Here is a 20,755-nt window from a genome sequence, read left to right on the forward strand (position 1 = left end):
GTCAAGAATTATAGAACTTTCAAGTTGAATACGAGATCACTGGCAATATAATGTTCGGCATGTATAATGAATGGATCACAAAATAAACATCATAACTTGTAGAAAAGAACGATCATGTATACACCATCATCTGAATGGAATTCACCTCATCAGATGGTTTCGAAGAGACGCGCGGGTATTAAAACTCACAGTTGTCGAAGTGTTTTCTAATTTTACAAGACTGCGTAGGGGTATACCGGGTAACATCATCTGTGAACGGAAGCGTTAACTTTAGTTACACATGATAGCCCACAGGATCACTCACAAAAAAATACGCCTTAAAGAAGACGGCGTCCAAATGCGGAAGACACAGAGCCAGCGCCAAAGCATTCAAATCGAGTTGTATTGTGCACAATATAATTGTTCTGCCGGCTTTCTCCTTCTCCTCTCCTTCTCCTTCATTCTGGGCTCTAATTATCGATACAAGTCCCACCCAATCCCCTTCGGTAATACGTACACAAGGTTTCAGTTTTTTTGAGTTCTTCAGGCTACAGCAGAGAAGCACAGAGAGGTTTGGATTCCAGTAACGAATGCAAAACGAGCGTGGGTGCGATAACAAGAAGTGCACAAGAAATTCAAAGGCATGCCCATTTAGTATGGAGGCCTTTTAAACTCGTCGCGAATATGTTGAGCCTCTAGGTCATGATCGAACATACTGTCGGGTGATCCTTTAATGGCATTACCCATGGCATCGTATTCAACGAAGCCTCCTGGAGATTCAAAGGTCTCCATCTGGAGGAATATCCGGATTAGAATATGTCATGACACTCCCGTAACGATATCACCTGTACATGGACACCGTCAACAGCACTAAGGCCATTAGTGGCCACTTTCGGACGCTTCGGCGGTGCCGTTGACGCTGTCATTGTACGGAAGGCAAGCGTTGAAGCCACGGTCGTGCTGGAAAAATATCTCAGCTGATAACCTCGTATGGCAGTGGAACCCACCCACCCCAAGAAATCTGGGCCTTCTGACGTATATTTACTTAAACGGCGAACCGCACGGCAGGCTACGATCTACTGGGGAATGAAATCAAGTGGCTATATAGACATGATAACTCACAGTTGATGCAATAGCTGCAGGAACATTGGCTATAATAGACATGACAGCATTGAGGTTGAGTAACATAAAAATCTATGGAATATTGACCATGAAGCAAGAAAAGCGGCCCAAGTAAAGACTTACTGTAGCAAGTAGATTGGCGAGGAAAGCGATCACGAAGTAGATCAAGCCGTCGCCGAAAATCAGCGTAACTAGCATAGAGCGGCCAACTCGGGCAGCGCTAGAAAGGTGGGCATCAATATGAGATACATTAATACAGACAAAGCAGTGACCTAGGAGCGCGGAAGACCAGCTTATAGCCCGTCAACATGAGAACCAAGAAATCAAAACCCATCGAGTAAATGAAAGTAACAGCCAAGATCTTGGTGTCTGTCGAAGTGATGGCACAGCCGCCCACACCGGTCCATTCAGCTTTCAAAAGTATACCTGCGAAGGCTTGAGATTGACGACGGCATAAAAGAGCTGACCCAACTGACCGTGAAGGAGCAGGGACCAGTGGCCCATGATAATCGCGACGAGCAGGATTACAACCCAAAAGTTACGCGACCACACGGCCATTCTGTCAAATTGAAACATAAAAAGTTGGTATTTGAAACCATAAATAACACGTACGTCCGAAGAGAAAGATTAATCGATGCAAGTCCAATCGCAGCATTCCCAAAGACCTTGACGCTGTATTAGACGCTGGTGGATGCATTATCGTGGGTATGTACCTGGTTGAATGTATACAGTGCTTGACAATCTATCGGCCTGAAAAGATATTATGATTGATGGTTGATGCAAGGGATCATAGAGCGGATATTACTTTGTGACATTTAGTGCGACGGTGCTAAGATAACGTTGAGGTCGGTCAGGGGATAAGGAGCAGGAAACGGGATCCTCACATTCCAATAAGGGCGATGAGGAGGAAGTAACGGTTCAAAAAGTAGAAGATCTGGCCACTATGAGCGATCCACGGACCTGCGAGTAGCCCGACCACGTACCAAGGGCCACCGAAACGGCTTTTTGCCCGAGATGAACTGCCAGTCGAACGGCAGAGACGTGAACCACTCCCATCTGCAAGAATACGCGTCAACATGAAGTTCGAGGACGCATATATGCATGAACGCACATGTAGACGCCCAATAGTGTATGCATGAAGCGTGAAAAGGCCACTGGAATGCAATGAGTGACTCGAAAAGCACCGTCAGATCTGCAACGGAGTGACGTACCACCGTCATTGGTGACTTCTTCAGAGGATTTCCAGCTAACCATGGTAGATCCAGATTAGAGACGGGGTGGTGAAGGGAGGAGGGCAGGAGGGATGGGCAAGGGTAAGAAGGGAAGGGGACGACAAGGGTAGCGCAACGGACGAAGCCAAGATGGGGGGGTCCTTATAAAACCTTTGTGAGCGGACATTACACGACCTGCCATCGGATGCCACACTTCTTCCTGAGAAGATCGAAAATCAGCCACCCTCCCATGTCCTTCTATCCTCCGGCGCTGGCTGTTTTCCTAACATTTCACGGCTGGAACATATGACCGAAAGCACCCTCTAATCCTCCTCGCCATACCCACGAAATCGCGTAAATCAAAGCCAGAGGCAAAACTTTTTAACTTCAAATCGTCACGGTGTCCACCCGAAAGGGAATTTCAACAGCCACTGATTTTAACACGTACAAACTCCAGATTCAGATCCTTCGGTCCCCCATGGCCCAGAGTTTGACCGTCTGACCAATGTTCGTGTTCCCATCTTCGCTCTGACGGCAGCCTGTCTCTTTCTGCGCACCCCCCACCGATGTGGCCATGAATTCATTATCCATGTTCATATAATCTGACTGAAACGTCTAAACGAGCCGTCCTCCTACCGATTGACGATCCTTATACCCCCACCCGACATATAACTTTGAATCTATCGCAGAACATTACCCCCCAGGTATGATCAAGGAATTTGGTTCCCGTAAGGCCGCCTCGAGTTATTTTTGACCTTCGGGTTACCTGCCCAAGTTGATTTCGCGTCATTGTTCTTCTCCTAGCACCGGCCGGACCCCGGGACTCCCCTCATATGTTTGGTATCACGGAAGTTATGATATGGTAACAGTATGTCTACGCTGGTAACTGCTCTTGCTACCAAATCCTATCGCTTTTATTTCTTCTTCAGAGAAGAGAATCGTCAACTTGTTCTGGACTTCTGCTCTTCCACTTCGCCTATTTGCTCTACGGGCTGGCTTCGATTTTGAGCCATCATTGGGCAGCACTGTCTAATCAACTCTATTTCAGCATCCTTACCCTCCTTGATGGCTCTAAGTTAACACCCACGGTCTCCGCGCCACGTTATCCTAAAGCCTCCGAATTTTGTTGGAATAGCTACGACTCAACGGAAAGACAAAGCACCGTATGGGGCCCGAGTGGAATTGGCTAAGGGCTTGGATCAGTTCGCCACACTCTTTCCAGAATCTCTCGTACCTGGTTTCATATGTAATGCGAAAACATACGTTCGGTCAACTGTAATTTACTCCCGACGTGCTGTAAAGTACTCCTTCCAGCTCTCCTTCCTCATCATGATGGTGGAGGTGGTTCTCCGCCAATACTGCCTCTGCGACTCCCTGGGCTTTTGGAAACACCAATCAGCTCTCGTCCCTCTTACCTACGTCTTTTTCTTGGCACTGTTGCGCTTATTTGTTCAAGAGCCTGATAGTGGCAATTTGCTTTTGCAACGTATTCAGTCCTAATGATGCTCCGCTAACCCAAACGCTGCGACGTTGACTTGGTGAGAATATGATCTTCCGGTCTCGGCTTTAATTAACGACTCTGCTCGCACATGATGAGATTAGCTGCCACTTTCGGCGGCGGCTGCTTCAACTGGTCTGCCAATGTCAACTACCTGAGGTTTCATGCGTCCCTGCACCCATCGCAGTCGTTGTGTTGTGGTTCATCGCCAGCCTTGTCGAGACCTCATTTCCTCAAACCGTCTGAGCAGTCCTGCTTGTATTAGCATATATGCAACGTGCGTTTCTTGATCTGCCACGACCTGCGCGCCTGCTGATTATTCGGTGCACCCAGGAAGAACATTTAGCGTTCTTCCTAAACGTCTGGATGACTGGACCCGGAAATGCTTGCTGCTGCAACTTCGCTCTTCTAATACTCATTCTGGTGACCTTTCGCCGTAATTATGATGATTCGAGCTGTTGCCATCGCTTTTCGATACCACACTTTACTGTTAGCGCTAATTTTACTTTCTGGCTTCGCCGGCTGTTTTTCTCCGTTGAATCCGAGGCCCGCCCTTGTTCCTTTGCCACCTGGGGGTGGTACCTAGAGTCGTCATTCGCACCGTAATTCATCGTGATCGTGTCTCCACTTTAATATTAGCTATGAAGAAGAGACGGTTTCTCTAAGCTGTAGCTGTTATGGTTAGTCAACAGTCTATATCAACTCCACCGCCATTGTGTTCACCACGTACACCCTGAGACTCAGGTATTTACAGTCCCTGAAACAAGTTCTTATCCGCTTGTTCTGGTTACTTAGGCTTACATTGCCCATCCCTAGGAAGGATAGTGCCTACCATGAAGACTGGTTTCTCAGCAGTCAAATTTGAGCTGGACTTCTTCCCACCAAATTCTAAGCCCTATGTGTTTACTACCATAATGTCCCCGACATCACCTGGAGTGCACTTAGTAGAAAAAAGACCAACTTTTTCCGCAAAAAGGTCCGCTTTTTCAGCGTGGCGGCAAATATATTGTGGCGGCTGAGCATAGTGTCTCGGGCAGAGTGTGGACCCTGGGCGTCACCATTCCATTCATTCAAATACCTTTCGGTTGTGCGACCATGAGACTAAAGCTCACTGTCACTTCATGTCAATGTCGCAGCTACCCTTCGCAAAAAAGTATGTATTCGTTTTTTATTTCAAACTGTCCAGCCACTGATTGATCATGTCCGAGAATTTTGTCGCCACTTCACAGGAAATAAGCAGTTCTCATCAAGTTCCTGACACCTTCTAATTAACATGAACCGTATCAGTTTGGCTCAGTGTGAAAGTTCTATATTCAGTGTTTATTGTGATTCTCTACAAACGCTGTCTTTTCTCCTGGAGACCATCGAGGTTTCAATTCGACTGACCACTTCGCCTGTCCAAGATGTTCAACCTCTCTGGTAAAGCTGCTCACAGATAGCTGCTAGCAAAATATTATATACATTCGTTTGATAGTAGCGAACGAAACATCCTTGGGTAAACATAACAATAAGTTCTGTGTTGGCTCTGACTCTTGACTCTTGCCTGAGGAAGACACCAAGGCAGTGGCCTGCTCAAGCGGGAGTCGAATTTACTAGCCACTGTACGTGATTCGACAGTGCCCTGAGGGAAGAGTTCATCTGACCTTTTCTTTTGTGGCGCGCTTCTACTTATCCCGAGGTATCAAAATCTATACTCCGGATCCTGAGAGGCACTGAATATTCCCTTTACAGCCTTTGGCCTCCGTGCTATCTTTCTTTTGACCCCCCGGTCCATGGCCGAGATACACGGTCTGAACATCTTTTCCCACGTCATCCTCAATTCTTTGAAACAGGTATTCTGATAAGCGGACCCACCTTCGGCGGTAGTAGAAGCGCCTCGTTTGGATACTCATCATCGAATATTGAGACTTTATGTATGAACTCGTCAAGAATATGCTTTTCCGTTTTGGGGCCTCATTTTCCACGACAAACTGTAATGTTATCTCAAACCATTACCAAGATACAGCGCTTTCTCTCCAATGCGGTGTGCACTTGACCGCATCGGGGCATGGATCCACATTAGCATCTTGATCGTCTCGGTTTCTGTAGGTGATTAGCGCCGCGCTGACGCATCAGACACATCATCGACAATCTTCTACCACGGCACCGATTCTTTAATGCGGATTCCTGACGGAGTAGAAGAGTACACGAGGCAAAACTTCGCTTTTACAGTCGAACTATCTTTTGCATCAAATTCATTAGAGTGACAGCTTTACGTAGCTGTTCATCCAACAAATATAGTTAGCAGATAGACTACTTGCATAGTAGTTTGTAGATCCAAAAAGGAAGACCTGTCTCAAAAGTAATATACAAATCCAATATTTGGGATTGAAAGAAATAATCCAAGACAATGGGTGAACAAAGCAATAGAAAGCAGAACGTGGACAATAACAATCGATAATCGAAATATCATGCATTGCAAGGTGCTCGTGAGGGTAGGGCGGCAGCAGGTCCGGGCAACATGCGGAACTGAGAAAAACATGAGATTACACGCCGAAATTTAAATCGAGAAAGGAAATACCTGAGACGGATGGTATGGATGCGACGGCATAGCAAGATAAGAATTCCTTTCTTCGAATCTGTCATCTGTTTCATCACTGACAGCGGAGGGCACAACCGGAGGCAGTGGCAGAGATAACTGCACGTTTCTGCAGCTGGAATCGGATTCGCCTCCATCGTACTCTGAAGAAGAAGAGTCTGCTTCTCGGAGCCGCAACGCGTTCGTACAAGTCATGAGGCTTGAGGGCACCCACTTCGTGCTGGTGGACGGCGGCTGCACCTGACGAGGAGTAGTGTGTGCGCCATCAGTGTTAGAGCTCATACTTGGGTGCAACAGATCGACAGTGTATTGGCCGACTTGACTGGTCTCGTCGGCCTGGGGAAATGTACCATGGGTACGAAGATGCCGCTTGGCGTTGGAACGTACACCAAACGTCTTCGTGCAGCCTGGGTACGTACAAGGGTAAGCTGTGAAATGGCGTCAAACAACGGGCAAGAGACATCGGGAAGGCGACAGACGTCGGACGTTGTTGTGGCTGTTCATATGTGTCCGCAACCCGCTGGGTCTGTGCTTTAGTGAGTCAATAAATCCAAGAAAATTGGGAACGACTAACCGAGGAAATTCATGGTGACAGATCTCACATTGATGCATCTTGGATTTCTTCTTCTTCTTCGCCGCGAGAAGATCAGAGGAGTCGTGTGGCGCAGGCGGATCCTGTTTTTGGGTGGAGTATTTCCCATACGACTCAGCGTACATTGAATTCGACTGCTCTGAATCAGATGAACACCAGCTCTGCCTCACAGCAACAGTTTGCTGAGGAGGCCTAACGTCGTCCAAGTGCTCAAGGACGGGAACAGAGAACAATCCGGTTGACCTGGGCTCGGAGCTGACAGCAGGCGAAACCGAGGGGCAGTCGAGAAATCCGCGAAGAGGAGAAGGTGCTGAGGACCTTGAAGGCGATAGACGCGAAGAAATGGCGGCAGCGCCCGACAAGTATGGATGGCCTTCCATCCAACGAGACCTCCTCGACAGCCGAACTGCGTCCTCTCTTCTGGGCAGAGACGACATCGCAGCATGAAGAGCTGCGGGGGTCATAGTGTAGCCAGGATTCTGACCATAAGTCGAAGAGTACGACGAGAGAATTCGGCCAGTACTGTCGTAGGCGCTGCAGTCGGATGATTCCTGGTGCATGTTAAAAGTCGTCGGCATAGAGTGCTGAGGGATAAGAGCTGCTACAGGAGTCGGAGCCATAAGAGTCGATGGTGACACTATATGGTATTCCGATTGACGGTGGTGATCATCGAGGATCGGATACTCTGAAAGTCCGCGAGCACTAGCAGAGTTTATATGAGGCCACGAAATTGCCTCACTAGATGCGAATGAAGGGGACGAGGAGGACATCTAGAGCCAAAGCGTGTCGCGGGAAGGAAAGGGGACCTGATGATAAGTAACGGAAGCGTATCCTTAATAAATATAACCAGTTTCAGGACGACAACGTCAGCGGAAACATTTGATGGACCCACAAAAACACACAAACCCGTTTAGTCAGGGTCGAGACGTATTGTTGAAGAATTTGATGACAGGCTGTTCGCCGGATGCGGTGGGTGCGGGGGGATATTACGCTTGTGGATGTTGACAGCTGCTGCTCCACCTCTGTAGGCTACACATGTACACGGTCAGAAGGTTCACGATTATATCACTAGCACGCCAACAACGAGGCATTAAACAGCCCGAATACAGTTAGAAACTACAACGCAGCAGACACGACGCCGTTTGAGGAAGAAAGAAGCAGGTGGACCCCAGCAAGACCCCAAGTCAAGCTCCGTTTACCGTAAATAATAATTAGCGCCAATCAAAAGAGATGCCGATACCGATAAATTCTCTCGAGGTTTTACTCCGCCTGGCAAACCAAATCACGAATCCGAAATGGGCGAGTTGCTGTATCCCCCAATACTATCCCCGTGGTATATAGATTATCCGGCGGCTTTTGTCTGAGTTCAAAAATATAAATCCACACTTGTAGAGACGCCCAGATGACTGAACATCTAGATATACTCAAGATGAGAACAAGAGGCGCGCCGACCCGCCAATTCGGATCCAGCTAAATTCGCTTGGCGCCCAATAGTAAGTGTTTGTGGGAGACAGGTGATAGTTTGGCGCATGAGGGGCTGCTTCTAGATGATGAGATCAATACCGACAACAGGTATGTACCTTAGCTTACACGTACTGAAGAGATCGATTGTTCCTTGTCTCTTCTTTAAATGGTTGTGGTAGGGCCACTTTCAGACATATCTTTAGATTCTGCGCCAAGATAAATCGAGAATACAACATCAAAAAATTTCTCTGGCACACCATTGTTAGTGCGATTGCCATACCTTGCGCCCTGGTAGGACGTTTTTATTCAAGTTGACTTTTAGAGAGTGCATGCTGACTGTTTGTTGAAGAACGTAATAGAGGTGCCTAAAAATGGAACTTGACCGGTCTGCGCCCATTTTGGGAGCCAGACAGGGGAAGAAACAATCCGGGACTTTTAAAGCATTTGAAGGCGGGCGAGGGAAGGTGTTGAACAGCATGTTGTTGTCTAGTGTATAAATGCATGAGATGAATTAATAAATGCACAGAAATGATGTGTAAGGAATCCAAAATAGTATACAAACTGAAATGAAGGCACCTAAAGTGCATGCATCAAGGAGAATGAACGCAGTACGACGCAAGGTATATAACTCACCCACCATCGAATCACACACTGACGGGCGCCACGATTCAGACACAACTTTTGTGTTCCCACATTAGCGCCCTTCTTGCGATCACCACAGGAAAACTGAACTTACCGAAAACGATCCAGACGTCCCTTCGCTAGTTTTTGAAACACGTCGTCGTCCACAGTATCTTTTACAGACTCCGACTCTACATCTGGCTCGAGATATCTTTCATCTGCGATCTTGTCTCGAGACATGTTCACGGGTTCATTGAAGAAAACAAGACTCGCCCTACCCCTTCCGAGCTTATTTGGGGGCTTTGGGGTGTACTTCGGGAGGGAAGATTTCGGGGCAGAGATAAGGTAAGGGTGTGATCGAGACAATGGCTGTCTTACGCCTCGATACCTCCCAACAGGTGTCACATTAGTTTCTCGTCGTTTCAAAGTGTAAGATGCCCGCCACCCTGCTGCAACTGCGTTCTCTCTAGAGGCGTAATCCCTTTCAACATTATCCTCGACGTCCTCCAGCTCATCGTCGGGTGTCAGCGGAGATAGATTCGGACATGAAACAGCGCCTTGTTCAAGTACGTCGTCAATGCCGTTGGACGCCACACAGTCGCTATCATCCGTCAACTCGTCTCCCAACTGATTCCTCAGATCGGGGCCCGCCATAAATTCATTCTCATGCACGGAGGCATTTTGAAACAGCACCCTACCATCAGATTTTTGAGGATGTGGCTGCGGGGTGAGAGATTGAGCTCGTCTCGGGGACGCAAGGGGCGGACTTGAGACAGCGTCGACACCGAAATACAAATCGTCTAGGGATTTGGTTTTCGAGGGCATTCGCTTCGGCGTATCTTGCGGACGTAGGGGAGACGACAGCTCCTCCGTGTCCTGCGATCCGGAGGGCGTTGGGGAGATATAGCCATCTTCTTGCTCCACTGTTTGTGTCGTTAAGACATTCTCAATATCGAGCGTCATCTGCAAATCCACCTCGCCTTGAGCGATCAAGGAACTGAAATCGCCTTCGTCGGCCTCAGCACCGATCGTGACCTTGACATTCTCTTTTTCATCGCGCCGACGAGAGGAACAGACGGCGAAGGTTTGAGAAGTTTTATTTCTGTGCTGCGACTGGGCCGTCGGCGGAGTAAAAAATTTGGACAACCATTTGTCGTGTGTTCGCTTCTTCCTCTGGGCAACCATGTCTTCGTCCATCACATCCGCTAAAGTCCGTTTGCCGCTGGCTTTTCCTGCGGTCATCTTGGTCTTCTTCACAAGTATGGGAATTTTTGATGGTGATTTGTCGATTCGGGGAATATTGGCATTAGGTCCTGAAACACAACATCAAAACCAACAATCTGGCGAAGGGTGATATGACCCACCAAAGAACATAAGGATGCCATCAGACCGTGACTCGTTTAATGCTTTCTCCTTGCCTTTGCCAGACCGACTACAGGGGATAAACGATAGGTCCTCCTTTTTCATCGATGCATGGAGCATGAAGCCAGGATTAATGTCTTGCATAGGCAACAAGGTGATAGGGTCGACATCGCCCATCGCGATTTGCTTCGCTAAAGGCGCCTCGATATGCCTAGACGTGACTCTAAATCAGTGAAGCAGACGGCCGGTTGTTATTTTGTCTCACCGGCCCACATGAGCATCTAGTTCCCCGTTCCACTCATCATCAACGTCGGTCAAGTGTACCAGCCTCTCAAGCGACGGATCGTAAACTCTTTGATGCAGAAAGCATTTTTCGGCCAACTTGAAACTATCCAAATATCCCCGAGGCACTGATTTTTTGCCTTCAATTGCAAGCATCCTCACGACCTGATCAACAGTTTTCCATCGCCGCAGCAGTGAACACGCTGTTTTTAAACCGATTCCGGGAATATTGGGGAGGTAGTCACACCCACTTAAGATGGCCATGGCGCGAAACTGGGCATCAGACCATCCAACTAGCGAGATTCCATGAGAGTCCAGGCCACTGGCAGTAACGGATGCGAAGTCGGAGCGAGATATAGAGACGACGGTGTTAGCAACTGTGTCAAGTTTGAACAAAACATTCTTGCATCCAAAGACGAGCATGTCAGAATCTTCCGTGACAATGGCATCGACGTAGCCAGTGCGCTCCAGGTAGGCCATTTGTGCGTCAGCCTCGTAGGGCGCTACAGTGTATTTAACATTTTCTGCTCGCAGCGCCTATAAGAAGACGGTTACAGAGACCCGGTTGCAGTCGTAGCCCTCGCACCTTTATCACCTGAAACGCCATTTGCGGGGTCACATCTACGCATTTGACATAAAATTCTCGCGCCTGAGAGTGCTTTCCTTTGGCGGCAAGGGCTTTCCCGAGCGCAAGGTTCTCCTCTCGCTTCTGCTTTCGAGTAACTTCGGTCCCCTGTTTGGCAGGAAGGTGGCCACCATCAAAGACAACGTAGGGTTCAATGTTGTGCCGACGCAAAATCCGGATTCTTTCCATCACGTATCGTACATACCTACGAGATAATGAAGTCAGTCTCGGGTTGATACGGGGGAATCATGGGGATAACTGCGTTGCCCCCCTCCGCGCGGTTCCCTGATGGCCACTCACTTGCTTGTTTGTGTTCCATTAGCCAATTCAGTAGCACATGAATATACACCACGGTGCAGCCAAGCATACGCGTCGATTGCCACAGTCTTGCCAGAGAATTCAGACAAGTGTTTGATGGTCTGAATGGACCTAAGAGCTGGTAGCAGTCCGGATATTCCCATGAAACCATAAAAGAGAGAAGAGAATATGGTTAAAGAAGGACAAGAACGCGAGTGAAGGTAAGAATGACGGGAAGAAAGCTAAAAAAAGAGCGACCAACTTGAATGTCGTTGTCAAAGAAGACCAAATAACGCGTACAGTGCGTGCTGTCACGGAGTGTGACTATGATGTCAATTTCAGCGGCCACTGCCGAGCACGCTACAAAAATGTGCTGAATGACATCAAGCAAACAAGAAGCAGGCAGGAGTCGCTGCTATTACTATTAAGCGGCCCAACGTCCAATCCAGAATCGACATGCGGCTTTTCTAACAGAAAGAGCCTGCTTGTCAAAACTTGCGACCTCCATGACACCAAGCCAAGGCTCATCTTGTCCATCAGGACAGAGTTCTTCATTGATAGAGAATCCTTCACAGCTTGCAATCTTCATAAAGTTGTCACAAACATCAGGAGATGTGTATCTTCCGGCCTGTGCATTTTCAGGGTCCGGTATTGTAAGGTCCGAGGTAAAACAAGAGCTCACTGCGATATACACTCGGGAATCAGCAGATTTCCGGAGCAGTGACTTGAGAGAAGCAATGAGAAGATTATGGGAGCTATTAAAATGCAGAAGATCCGAAAGAATCACAACATCATACCCCATTGCCTCGCTGCCTGTCAAAGATCTGAGCAATGGTAAGGGAAAGGTGAGAATTTTCTTATACGGCTTCAAAACTCACAGAAGAGAATGGGCATCGGTACCCCATTCATACCCTTGACAACAAGTAATGCATCCATCAGAGACGTGCGCCCGATTTCGATCGATGTTTTCTTTTAAATTTTCCATGATACCACCGTCCGGATAATCTGTCACGACGACAAGTGAAGGGGGTTGAGGCAATGTGCTCATTAATAATGATGGCAACGCGCAACCGGCACCCAATTCAACGACTTCAGGACAGTGGACATTCGTCAGATAACTCGAGGGAAGAGACAATTAAATTACCTCTACTTCCTTGCACAGAGATTAGCGCTCGTTCGATACGCTCTGCAAGAAAGAGGGAGGGAGAGAAGAGATGGTCTGCCAGTAAGGTATTTGCCTTGGATAACAGTTAGCACCTGAAGGCTGTGAAACTTCGAAACGCACCTTGCCCTCCTACAGTACATACTAAGAGTTGTCGCAGTCTGTCTTTTATCGATCCAAAGACATCCATACCTTGGGCGCAACGGTAAGCCGAAGAGGACCGTAAGATATTTCAGATTCATCTAGAACTTTGGATTCGCCGATAAACGAGAGTGCATCGTTGAATATATCTTCGTACGATTCGTTCATGACGATAGTCGCTGTCGGATTGTCCGGGCCGCCTCTGACTCACTCGTCCTTACAATACTCTCATCAGTACGCGATGGTATCCGCGAACGTTGTCCTCAAGGCGGAGAAGAGAACTATGCGGAAAGCTCTTTCCTCTACTTTGAAAACCATTTCTCCTGCAATCATTGAGAAGCAATGTACCGTCACTTTCCTGTGCACCACGACATGTAGGCCAGCTAACTTGAAAGTTTTCTCAGCAAAGGCTGTTGCAGATCGTGTACTGCTTCTTGACGCCTTTCGAAAAAGTAAAACAATCAGCTGCTATCTCAGCATGCCAACGATGGAGCTGGACACGTCCATGTTGGTTCAGGAAATTGTGCGCTCAAGTGCGTGACGCTACATTTACCGTTCAACTGGACATCACGATGCTAACTAATATCTTGCACAGACAAAACCTTATTTGTTCCTAAAATATCATCAGATGACAGCATGGATTTTCTGGAAATTCATGGTGCGGATGATATCAAGTCGCTACCAAGCAGCTTATGGGGCATTCGAGAGCCTGGACCCACCTGGAATGGGTTTCCCAGAAGAAATGGTAAAAATAAAGTGTGGCGATTAAAATAGTAGTGCTCAACGACATTATTCAGCATTAGACGCGGCCTGCGATGACTTGGACGTGATTTTGGTTCCCGGTCCGTTGTGCCGTGGTGTGGTGCGGGTTGTTCTATATTTCTTCCTCCAGGTGTCGCTTTCGATAGGACGCTATCTCGTCTGGGCCATGGAAAAGGGTATTATGATAGATATATCTCTGAGTATGAGGCCAGTGGAAGGCCACGCCCTTTGCTAGGTGTGTATGATCTTTCCTTGTCTACTAATGGAGCTTGACGTCCTTGTAAGTGGCCTTGGCGCTGCAGGAACAAGTACTGGACTCCATTCTCCCCATTGATGACCATGATCAGAAAATGGATATGATTGTGACGCCTGCAGAAATTATCTACTAATGCAGCGAGCGACCGTCAGTGTATCACTAACTCAAAATACCGTTTGCTCACTCCGTTATACTTTCCTTATTCATGACAGGCAGGGAAAGCAAAGCATCTACCACGGAAAGGGTTCGCAGAGCTATGCATAGTTGAAGATTATCTACGAGGACAGACACAGACCTGAGATCGATACATGCGTGTAATGGGCACGGTCAACGAGACGTCCAAATTTTCGTGTCGAAACGAGGTAGATCTCTAATTCTGCGGTCACGGATCTCCACAACTTTTAACATTGTCCATTTTCTTACGAGCAAAAACTGAACAAATAAGAATTCATTAACTACAGCTATATGCCCTGTCGAGCCAAACTGATGTAATTAACGTGACTTTTCCGTTTTGTATATTCACTACATGTCTGAGGATAGACAAGCAGGCGCAGAGTGATTTCATGTGTAATCACGCCCTCCATGAACAGAAGCACTCTCGTTAATGGAGTTTCCAACCCTCTTTCCTTCCATAGCTCTCAATCCATTCTATGTCCAACCTCTGTCCCAGCGTGCCGAGCAGCGCCTTTGCCACAGACATGCCGATTGCATCTTTTTCCGTCGGATTGAATTCCTTGTCCATAGACACCCGAAACACAAACCTCTTGAGTGTCGGGAAACGCCATAGCGCGGTCTCTGCAAAGTGGGCCCAGTCGAAGGTACTTTCCTTCATGATAATCGTGATATCCTCTGAGGAGTATGCATTTAACTGGATTACAAATTCAGTGAGTTTGGGGGCCGAAGGGAGAATTTCTAGCGCATTCTTGCACAGCTGGAGGTCAAGCAAAAGTGTCTGCGTCTCGAGCTCGATACTTAAAGTAAGTGACACGAGCTCGATAAAAGGGGGTGTGGTAAAGGTTGGAAATTCAGCTATACCTTCAGTCAGTGAAATATTTCTCTAGTCAAAGAATACAGACTTACATCCTGCACAAGCCGGAATACAGAGTACCTCGAGAGATCCTGCGCTAAGACTCAGTAGGCAGGCCAGTGCTTCGATCGAGAAAATTGAAGCATCTGAGTATCTAATTTTCCGAAGATTGGTAAGTTGTGAAATTGCGAGAACCTCATGAACTAGCCAATCCAAAGGCGTTAGAGCCTTTTCGATGATCAACTCCTCGAGTTTCGTTAGATCACCCGTGAAGACAAACGGAGGGTCAGAATCGGATGAACTCGAACGTCGTGAGATTTCAATACGGTTCACCTGAAACGTTCTGAGAGGAGGGAATAGTCCCAAGAATGCCTTGGCATGCGCGACGTTGATGAACGAGCCCGAAAACACGAGCCGTTCAACAGAAGTAAACGCAGAGATTAACTGCTGTGTTTCAGGTGTACAGTGGATGGGACGCGTCTGGGATGTGCTCCACACGAAGACCGTCACTTGAGGCATCCTGGGAAGGGGAATATTCACCGGATTGGAGGTATTACGAGATGGGTGAGACAAAATACGTTCAATGGCGGCAAGACGCTTTTCAGACTGAGGTAATGATGGGGGAAACTGGTTGTCTAGTATCTTGAGTTCCATGTCCTTGAGACGTGCTCCGGGTGAAAATCTGGCCGCTCGAACGAACCTGATGATATGAGGGAGAGATGAACCGATATTCTTCCAACGCAACAGATCTTCCGGAGACGAGAAATCGGCATAGGAGAATAGGTATCGAAGAGACGCCGCCCGCCACGACTTTGAAACAAGGGACGAGGACTTCAAGGCAGGCGCGTCTGCATGATTGTGTTGAACAATTTCATCAATCACTTCCAGAGGAAGGTCAGCTAGCGTGTCGCATTTTTAAGACAATGTAGAAATGATAATGGGAAGGAAATGACCCACTCTTAGTTGTTTGGCGCTTGGACTGGGTACACGACATGGAGATCTAAGGCTCTGAGGCTTTTGAAGAGAGAAGTGAGTTAGCGCGTCAACGTCAACGTCAACGTGGTTCTGCTGCTGAAATGCTCTATAAGTTACGAGCGAGGTGGAAACAAGGAAACAGTGGGGTGGTTGAATTCATTCATCGCTTCCTTGCACGGTGCCTTTATATCGTTGACCAGGTGTTTATCCCAATGCGCATGCAAGTTTGAACCCATTTTTAGCACAAGGCGTGTTACATCAAGGTTCTTCTTTTCTGGTGGCTAGATTCGTGCACAAAGGAGCACCGTCAGCAACGAGACCATTAGAACGATGATGTTCTTCACCTCCGTAAATCTTTTGGAACAAGCGGTTCTGTAGATACACTGATTTTATCAAGAATTAAACTCAGCAATGTCTGTATCGGAATCGAAAGAGAGAAATAAAACGAAGCAGACAAAAATACACAAGATATAAGACTAATCAGGTACAGTGACAAGAAAAGAGTAGCGAAAAGTGATGTGAAAGAGAAAGAGAGAGAGAGAAAGCCAATGACATCAACCCACCTCATCCTTACCTCTACTACGTGACGGGACCCGGCGTGCAAGGCGAGCATGCTAGCCCGTCAGGCCCCAAAGAATGTCTCTGGGAGAGAATAGACCCAGCCTTCGCCACCCCCGACGATCCCATACCAGCGCGTCCCGGAAGGACTCCATCCTTATCTCACGGCAGATATATCCAACGTCATTTTATCACACATCTCCAAATTTGGTCCTCCTTCCCACCACGAAGGTTGCGACGACGTCTCCGCCTGGACCTCTCATTCCAACCGGACTCCAGGAATTCCTATTTCCGATGCTTTTCTGCTTTCTTACCGCCTTCCCAGCAGCTGCACGGATCGCAGCGCATCCCTGACCACTCCTTACGGACAGTTCCGTACTGTATGTTGTTCCTTGCGAAAACAGGGTCGAAGATGCCAAGCTTTCGGTATCGTCACTTTCTGATGACAGACACTCGCTCCATTCTGGGTTATGCGTCGGCGGGAGAGTCAGCGGGAAGGCATTATTGTAGTCATTGAACTCGTCTGTCTTCTTAATGACTCTGGTGGGTATCGGTTGCTGTTCGAGATCTGCCTTACGTCTTTCCCACTCATGAAGGTTGGACATACACTGCGTAGCGTACATTTGCATCTCTGTTAGAGCATCAGCGATGCATCAAACTCACCAGAGAAATACTTACCAGGAACGGCCATTGCCACGAGCTCCAACAATGGCCTGGCAAACATTTTGATGAAGAACACCTGAGAATTCGCCTCGCTCAGTGGCGTCTCAGATGATTGGACAGTGCAGGGTAATGCCAGCGACTTCTCATATTGAGCCTGTGACGTCCATTCGGCCATAAGCGCCGTGGCCCAATGCTGTGAGACGTGATACGGCCGACTGGGGTTACTGATGTCTGAACACTTCATGATAGCCTGGCATATTAGAGTCTTCCTTTGGGTGATCGACGCTGCCTCTCCAGCCACTGTTCGTGTAAATCTTTCCATGAAGGCAGCATGGACACTCATATCAGTGGCCATAACCGTCTCCCATAACAGACGTCTGGCCCGAGGCCGCTCCAGGACCGCACCCAGCCCGTGATGCTGCAGCGTTCGGAGTAGAAGAGAGCAGTGCATCTGTTCGAGGGCAGAATGATCATTAAACACGACTGAGAGAGGGGTCTGCGCGTTTTTCATGAAGACATTCGTAAAACCAGGATGGCCTACGTCATGTCCTATAGCGGCAATGCACAACAAGAAGAGGTCGCACAAGCCAAGAGAAGTAATGAGAGGGCCACTGTCGTAGGGCCGATGGCTCCTCCACATCCGTCCGTTCTGAAGCAAGATAACTAGGGAGGGCACCATCCCGGCCGATTTGAGGAAGGAATATGAAGCTTGGAGGACATCTAGAGCATGTTCAAAGTTATGATACGAATTTTCGTATCGGTATATTCCTCGCAGATGGTGTATGAATGGACCCATTTGTTCTTTTAAGTGATAGGTTAATCGGGTCCAGGCACATAAATACAAGGACAAGCACTTACGGAGAGACACGCCCACTGCCTCCTTCATTCCATCGATGCGAAACAGGCCCTCAAACAAGATCATCGTACATGCCAACACTTCATCTTGGGATAGCTTGTGGGGCTCGAAATTCCACGAGTTTAGAGAATAGATGAGGCGACGGCGGATGTCTGGAGGCAGATCGGCGGATAGAGTACTGCGGAAGGTCAGTGCAGGAGCAGGGCAGAAGGTATTGGAGACACACAAGTCATGATCATGGTCACTGACAGCTTGGAGCGTCTCGTTGTACATATCACATAATAGTTCAGCGAACTGGGTCCTGGGAAGTGTTATCAATTGACTGCTGAACCGTCGGTTATCATACGCACTGGAGGGCAGAGGAACTCCCAACCCATCCGTAACCTTGAGATTCACTGGCAGTCGCGAGATGCAGACCACCGACATCAGCACTCTTTGGTCTTGTCTGCCGTCGCATGCCTGATGGTCCAGACATTCCAGCACCGTCGCTGATAGCTTATCTATCGGGAAAAGACGACCTCCAGATGGAACTGTTAAGTGAATTCGATGCACACCGATAAGAAGAGAAAAGGAATAGAAAATGAAGGAATATAAGCGTGCACAGTCGTTGCGGAGGCAGAAATAGAAATTGTCGTTCTCGGTCGCGTGGTGGTAAGAGTGACAGTTGCTCGTGGCTGCCACATGGTTTTCCATTTCCTATCAGCGACCAAATAGTACCACCTATATAGCGGCCACTACTGGCTACTACTGCCCTTTTGTTACTTTCAGTTACAAGGGCTTTCTCGCAATTTCTGTATTATGCATTCCTTTGTGAAGCATTCGTTGTCTGGGTTGTCTTATTCATTTGTCCGCTTTCCTTCCGCAATTACCCGGCCCAGAATCGTAACACCCTAAAATCTCAGCCGGGCTGGACTCGATGAATGGCGACAGGCACTCTTGGGTTAAGGTCCCCATGAATAGGGCCGTTGCCTCACAAAACAGATTTTAGCTTGAAACGTCGAACAACAAGCTGAGACTGATAATCATACTCTCTTTGCTTCGTGATTGATCTCAATCTCAATTAGCGTCTTCGCTTTTGTATCAGGAAGCCGGTGCTGTATCGGCGATGAAGTGGCGGTAGATGTACAGGCCACCAGCTGCCTCGTTTACGATGGCGGAAATCGTTTTTTTCAATGCCGTGCTGAGCGGTGCTTTACAAGATATGCGTGACACTCTAACCAAAGGTATGATGGTGTTGCCAGTCTTTCATTTTGTGTAACAAAGGTCATTCCTCGTCGATGCTTAGATCATACCGTCCGCATGGTCTTTGAATAACAAGTTGCCGCGAAATTTATTCAATATTTGACACCAACTCATTATGACCGTGCTATGGGAGGACAGGCACAGGCAAAAGGAAGGGTCCTGTAAGTACCTGAGCTACAGCGTACGGCAGAGGGCAATCAACTATGTTGGTCCCATCCACCCGCTTGGGTATGGGGGCTAGCCCCGTTCGTAGTTTGGCGTTCGATGGAGGGTTGGTAAGACTGTCAGGCCGGATCTCTTCACGGGGAAATGCAGTTGCGCACAGCTCGCCGAACTAGTGTGGGACTCGATGCCTGCCGCTCCCACGGGTTGGCTCTATACCCATTAAAACCCCATACTGATCTATCCACTCATCCGGTACTGACTTCTCGTCTTTTAACGTTCCCTTCCATGTGAGCAGTACCATCTTGCGTTTCATTGCTTTTGTCCCATATTTTCTACGGTCAGCAGTCAGCCTATTCAGAGTAAGTCTCTGGTTTATTAATTCAAGCCAGTTATTCCGGATCTCGTTTGCTGTACGCCACTTCTCTGCGCAGTCGTCTCCTCTGGCGATGCACCTCTGGCATCTAAGTTCCCACATGGGGTGGGTGGCCTCTACCATTAGTATCCTATAGAGCCTTGTAGCCCCCCTACTTACTGATCCTTCCGCGTCGTCTATTACTGTTGCCCCTAGAGCTACACCAAAAGTCGGTTTGATCCATGTACCTCCTCTCATTTCCCACAGTTCTTGGACTTTGAATTCATGATTCGACTCTGATTTCGACCTTCGCTTGGTAGCTGAAAGTATTTATTCAAAGTATACGTATAATATTGCTCCAAAGCAAAATACTGCATTGAGTCATTGACTGCCGTCAGCAATCGGGATCGATATAAATTTGGCCCTGTTTGCAAGTCACGCCTTCCCTTTCACTTCCGTCTAGCTGCAACCCTTACACTTCAGCTTTCGTCACCTTGTTTCTCTTCTTTATTGCGCAGGGCGCAGTCCTTGTTCGTGAAGAATGGATATTCAGTTATACTGCGACGCAGACGACACGCGCCGTACAGGATGCTTTCTCTTTGCGATCGAACGACACTCAGCGGCGACTCGCAGCTCTCTCCGTGCTGAAAGAACTTATGTTTTCTCAGTCCTCCCTCATGCACCCAGCTCCATTCAGACGACAATACTTCATCGCTAGTACAACACCCCCTCCTACCGGGCCAAGCTCGCCAGCAATGGCAGTACATGTTACAAGCACCAGCGACTTCGCAATTCTGGGACCTCGTAGTTCTGGTCATGCTCGCCTTTTTCTTCTCGTCCGTCTCTTCTGATGGACCCGGCAATGTGGACAAATCTGTATCTTCGTCAGAAAATGGTGCCATCGCCCATGGAAATGATTCTCCTTGTCCTCATACTTTTCCCGACGGATTTATCATCGCAGCAGC

The 20,755-nt window shown here is 48.0% G+C and overlaps 10 protein-coding genes across 10 annotated transcripts; 2 read left to right on the forward strand and 8 right to left on the reverse strand.

The window, feature by feature from the left end:
* Positions 1-515: 515 nt before the first annotated feature.
* Positions 516-2,718, reverse strand: BT62DRAFT_985800 (uncharacterized protein). Its single transcript, XM_043189967.1, has 14 exons — positions 2,313-2,718; positions 2,213-2,255; positions 2,085-2,157; positions 1,986-2,035; positions 1,907-1,930; positions 1,815-1,851; positions 1,714-1,766; positions 1,578-1,660; positions 1,374-1,527; positions 1,225-1,321; positions 1,102-1,173; positions 991-1,055; positions 825-939; positions 516-771 (listed from the first exon to the last, which is right to left on the reverse strand). The coding sequence occupies exons 1-14, from the start codon at positions 2,353-2,355 to the stop codon at positions 631-633; spliced, it is 1,050 nt and encodes a 349-aa protein (XP_043041966.1). The 5' UTR covers positions 2,356-2,718; the 3' UTR covers positions 516-630.
* Positions 2,719-3,998: 1,280 nt separating this feature from the next.
* On the forward strand, positions 3,999-4,562 carry BT62DRAFT_707945 (uncharacterized protein). Its single transcript, XM_043181963.1, has 3 exons — positions 3,999-4,087; positions 4,144-4,490; positions 4,555-4,562. Exon 2 carries the CDS (start codon positions 4,177-4,179, stop codon positions 4,414-4,416), a length of 240 nt encoding a protein of 79 aa, XP_043041967.1. The 5' UTR covers positions 3,999-4,087; positions 4,144-4,176; the 3' UTR covers positions 4,417-4,490; positions 4,555-4,562.
* Positions 4,563-6,677: 2,115 nt separating this feature from the next.
* BT62DRAFT_708168 (uncharacterized protein) lies at positions 6,678-8,188 on the reverse strand. Its single transcript, XM_043181965.1, has 3 exons — positions 7,873-8,188; positions 6,963-7,812; positions 6,678-6,914 (listed from the first exon to the last, which is right to left on the reverse strand). Exons 2-3 carry the CDS (start codon positions 7,748-7,750, stop codon positions 6,830-6,832), a joined length of 873 nt encoding a protein of 290 aa, XP_043041968.1. The 5' UTR covers positions 7,751-7,812; positions 7,873-8,188; the 3' UTR covers positions 6,678-6,829.
* A 955-nt stretch (positions 8,189-9,143) lies between these two features.
* Positions 9,144-10,418, reverse strand: BT62DRAFT_708017 (uncharacterized protein). The gene has a single exon (XM_043181964.1). The coding sequence runs from the start codon at positions 10,305-10,307 to the stop codon at positions 9,177-9,179; it is 1,131 nt and encodes a 376-aa protein (XP_043041969.1). The 5' UTR covers positions 10,308-10,418; the 3' UTR covers positions 9,144-9,176.
* A 270-nt stretch (positions 10,419-10,688) lies between these two features.
* On the reverse strand, positions 10,689-11,795 carry BT62DRAFT_889933 (PIN domain-like protein; the record flags this gene model as incomplete). Its single annotated transcript, XM_043183007.1, has 3 exons — positions 10,689-11,246; positions 11,296-11,539; positions 11,635-11,795. 3 exons carry the CDS (start codon positions 11,793-11,795, stop codon positions 10,689-10,691), a joined length of 963 nt encoding a protein of 320 aa, XP_043041970.1.
* Positions 11,796-11,893: 98 nt separating this feature from the next.
* On the reverse strand, positions 11,894-13,102 carry BT62DRAFT_1056156 (uncharacterized protein; the record flags this gene model as incomplete). The annotated part of the gene is made up of 6 exons (XM_043178570.1): positions 11,894-12,259; positions 12,314-12,455; positions 12,510-12,720; positions 12,776-12,869; positions 12,917-12,925; positions 12,986-13,102. 6 exons carry the CDS (start codon positions 13,100-13,102, stop codon positions 12,056-12,058), a joined length of 777 nt encoding a protein of 258 aa, XP_043041971.1. The 3' UTR covers positions 11,894-12,055.
* A 38-nt stretch (positions 13,103-13,140) lies between these two features.
* BT62DRAFT_929559 (5-formyltetrahydrofolate cyclo-ligase) lies at positions 13,141-14,287 on the forward strand. The gene is made up of 7 exons (XM_043185743.1): positions 13,141-13,278; positions 13,339-13,467; positions 13,530-13,679; positions 13,732-13,776; positions 13,827-13,931; positions 13,982-14,099; positions 14,169-14,287. The coding sequence occupies exons 1-6, from the start codon at positions 13,176-13,178 to the stop codon at positions 14,083-14,085; spliced, it is 636 nt and encodes a 211-aa protein (XP_043041972.1). The 5' UTR covers positions 13,141-13,175; the 3' UTR covers positions 14,086-14,099; positions 14,169-14,287.
* A 266-nt stretch (positions 14,288-14,553) lies between these two features.
* BT62DRAFT_1003187 (uncharacterized protein) lies at positions 14,554-15,973 on the reverse strand (the record flags this gene model as incomplete). The annotated part of the gene is made up of 3 exons (XM_043176916.1): positions 14,554-14,981; positions 15,033-15,878; positions 15,937-15,973. The coding sequence occupies 3 exons, from the start codon at positions 15,971-15,973 to the stop codon at positions 14,554-14,556; spliced, it is 1,311 nt and encodes a 436-aa protein (XP_043041973.1).
* A 1,018-nt stretch (positions 15,974-16,991) lies between these two features.
* BT62DRAFT_820228 (HD-domain/PDEase-like protein) lies at positions 16,992-18,506 on the reverse strand (the record flags this gene model as incomplete). Its single annotated transcript, XM_043182351.1, has 4 exons — positions 16,992-17,143; positions 17,191-17,976; positions 18,034-18,332; positions 18,382-18,506. Coding segments are annotated over 4 exons (1,362 nt in total), but the record flags the coding sequence as incomplete, so codon positions are not given.
* Positions 18,507-19,313: 807 nt separating this feature from the next.
* Positions 19,314-20,188, reverse strand: BT62DRAFT_708241 (uncharacterized protein). The gene has a single exon (XM_043181966.1). The coding sequence runs from the start codon at positions 20,046-20,048 to the stop codon at positions 19,608-19,610; it is 441 nt and encodes a 146-aa protein (XP_043041975.1). The 5' UTR covers positions 20,049-20,188; the 3' UTR covers positions 19,314-19,607.
* Positions 20,189-20,755: the final 567 nt, after the last annotated feature.

This window comes from Guyanagaster necrorhizus (genome assembly GCF_019112545.1).
Source record: "Guyanagaster necrorhizus MCA 3950 unplaced genomic scaffold BT62scaffold_7, whole genome shotgun sequence".
Taxonomy (NCBI): Eukaryota; Fungi; Basidiomycota; class Agaricomycetes; order Agaricales; family Physalacriaceae; genus Guyanagaster; species Guyanagaster necrorhizus.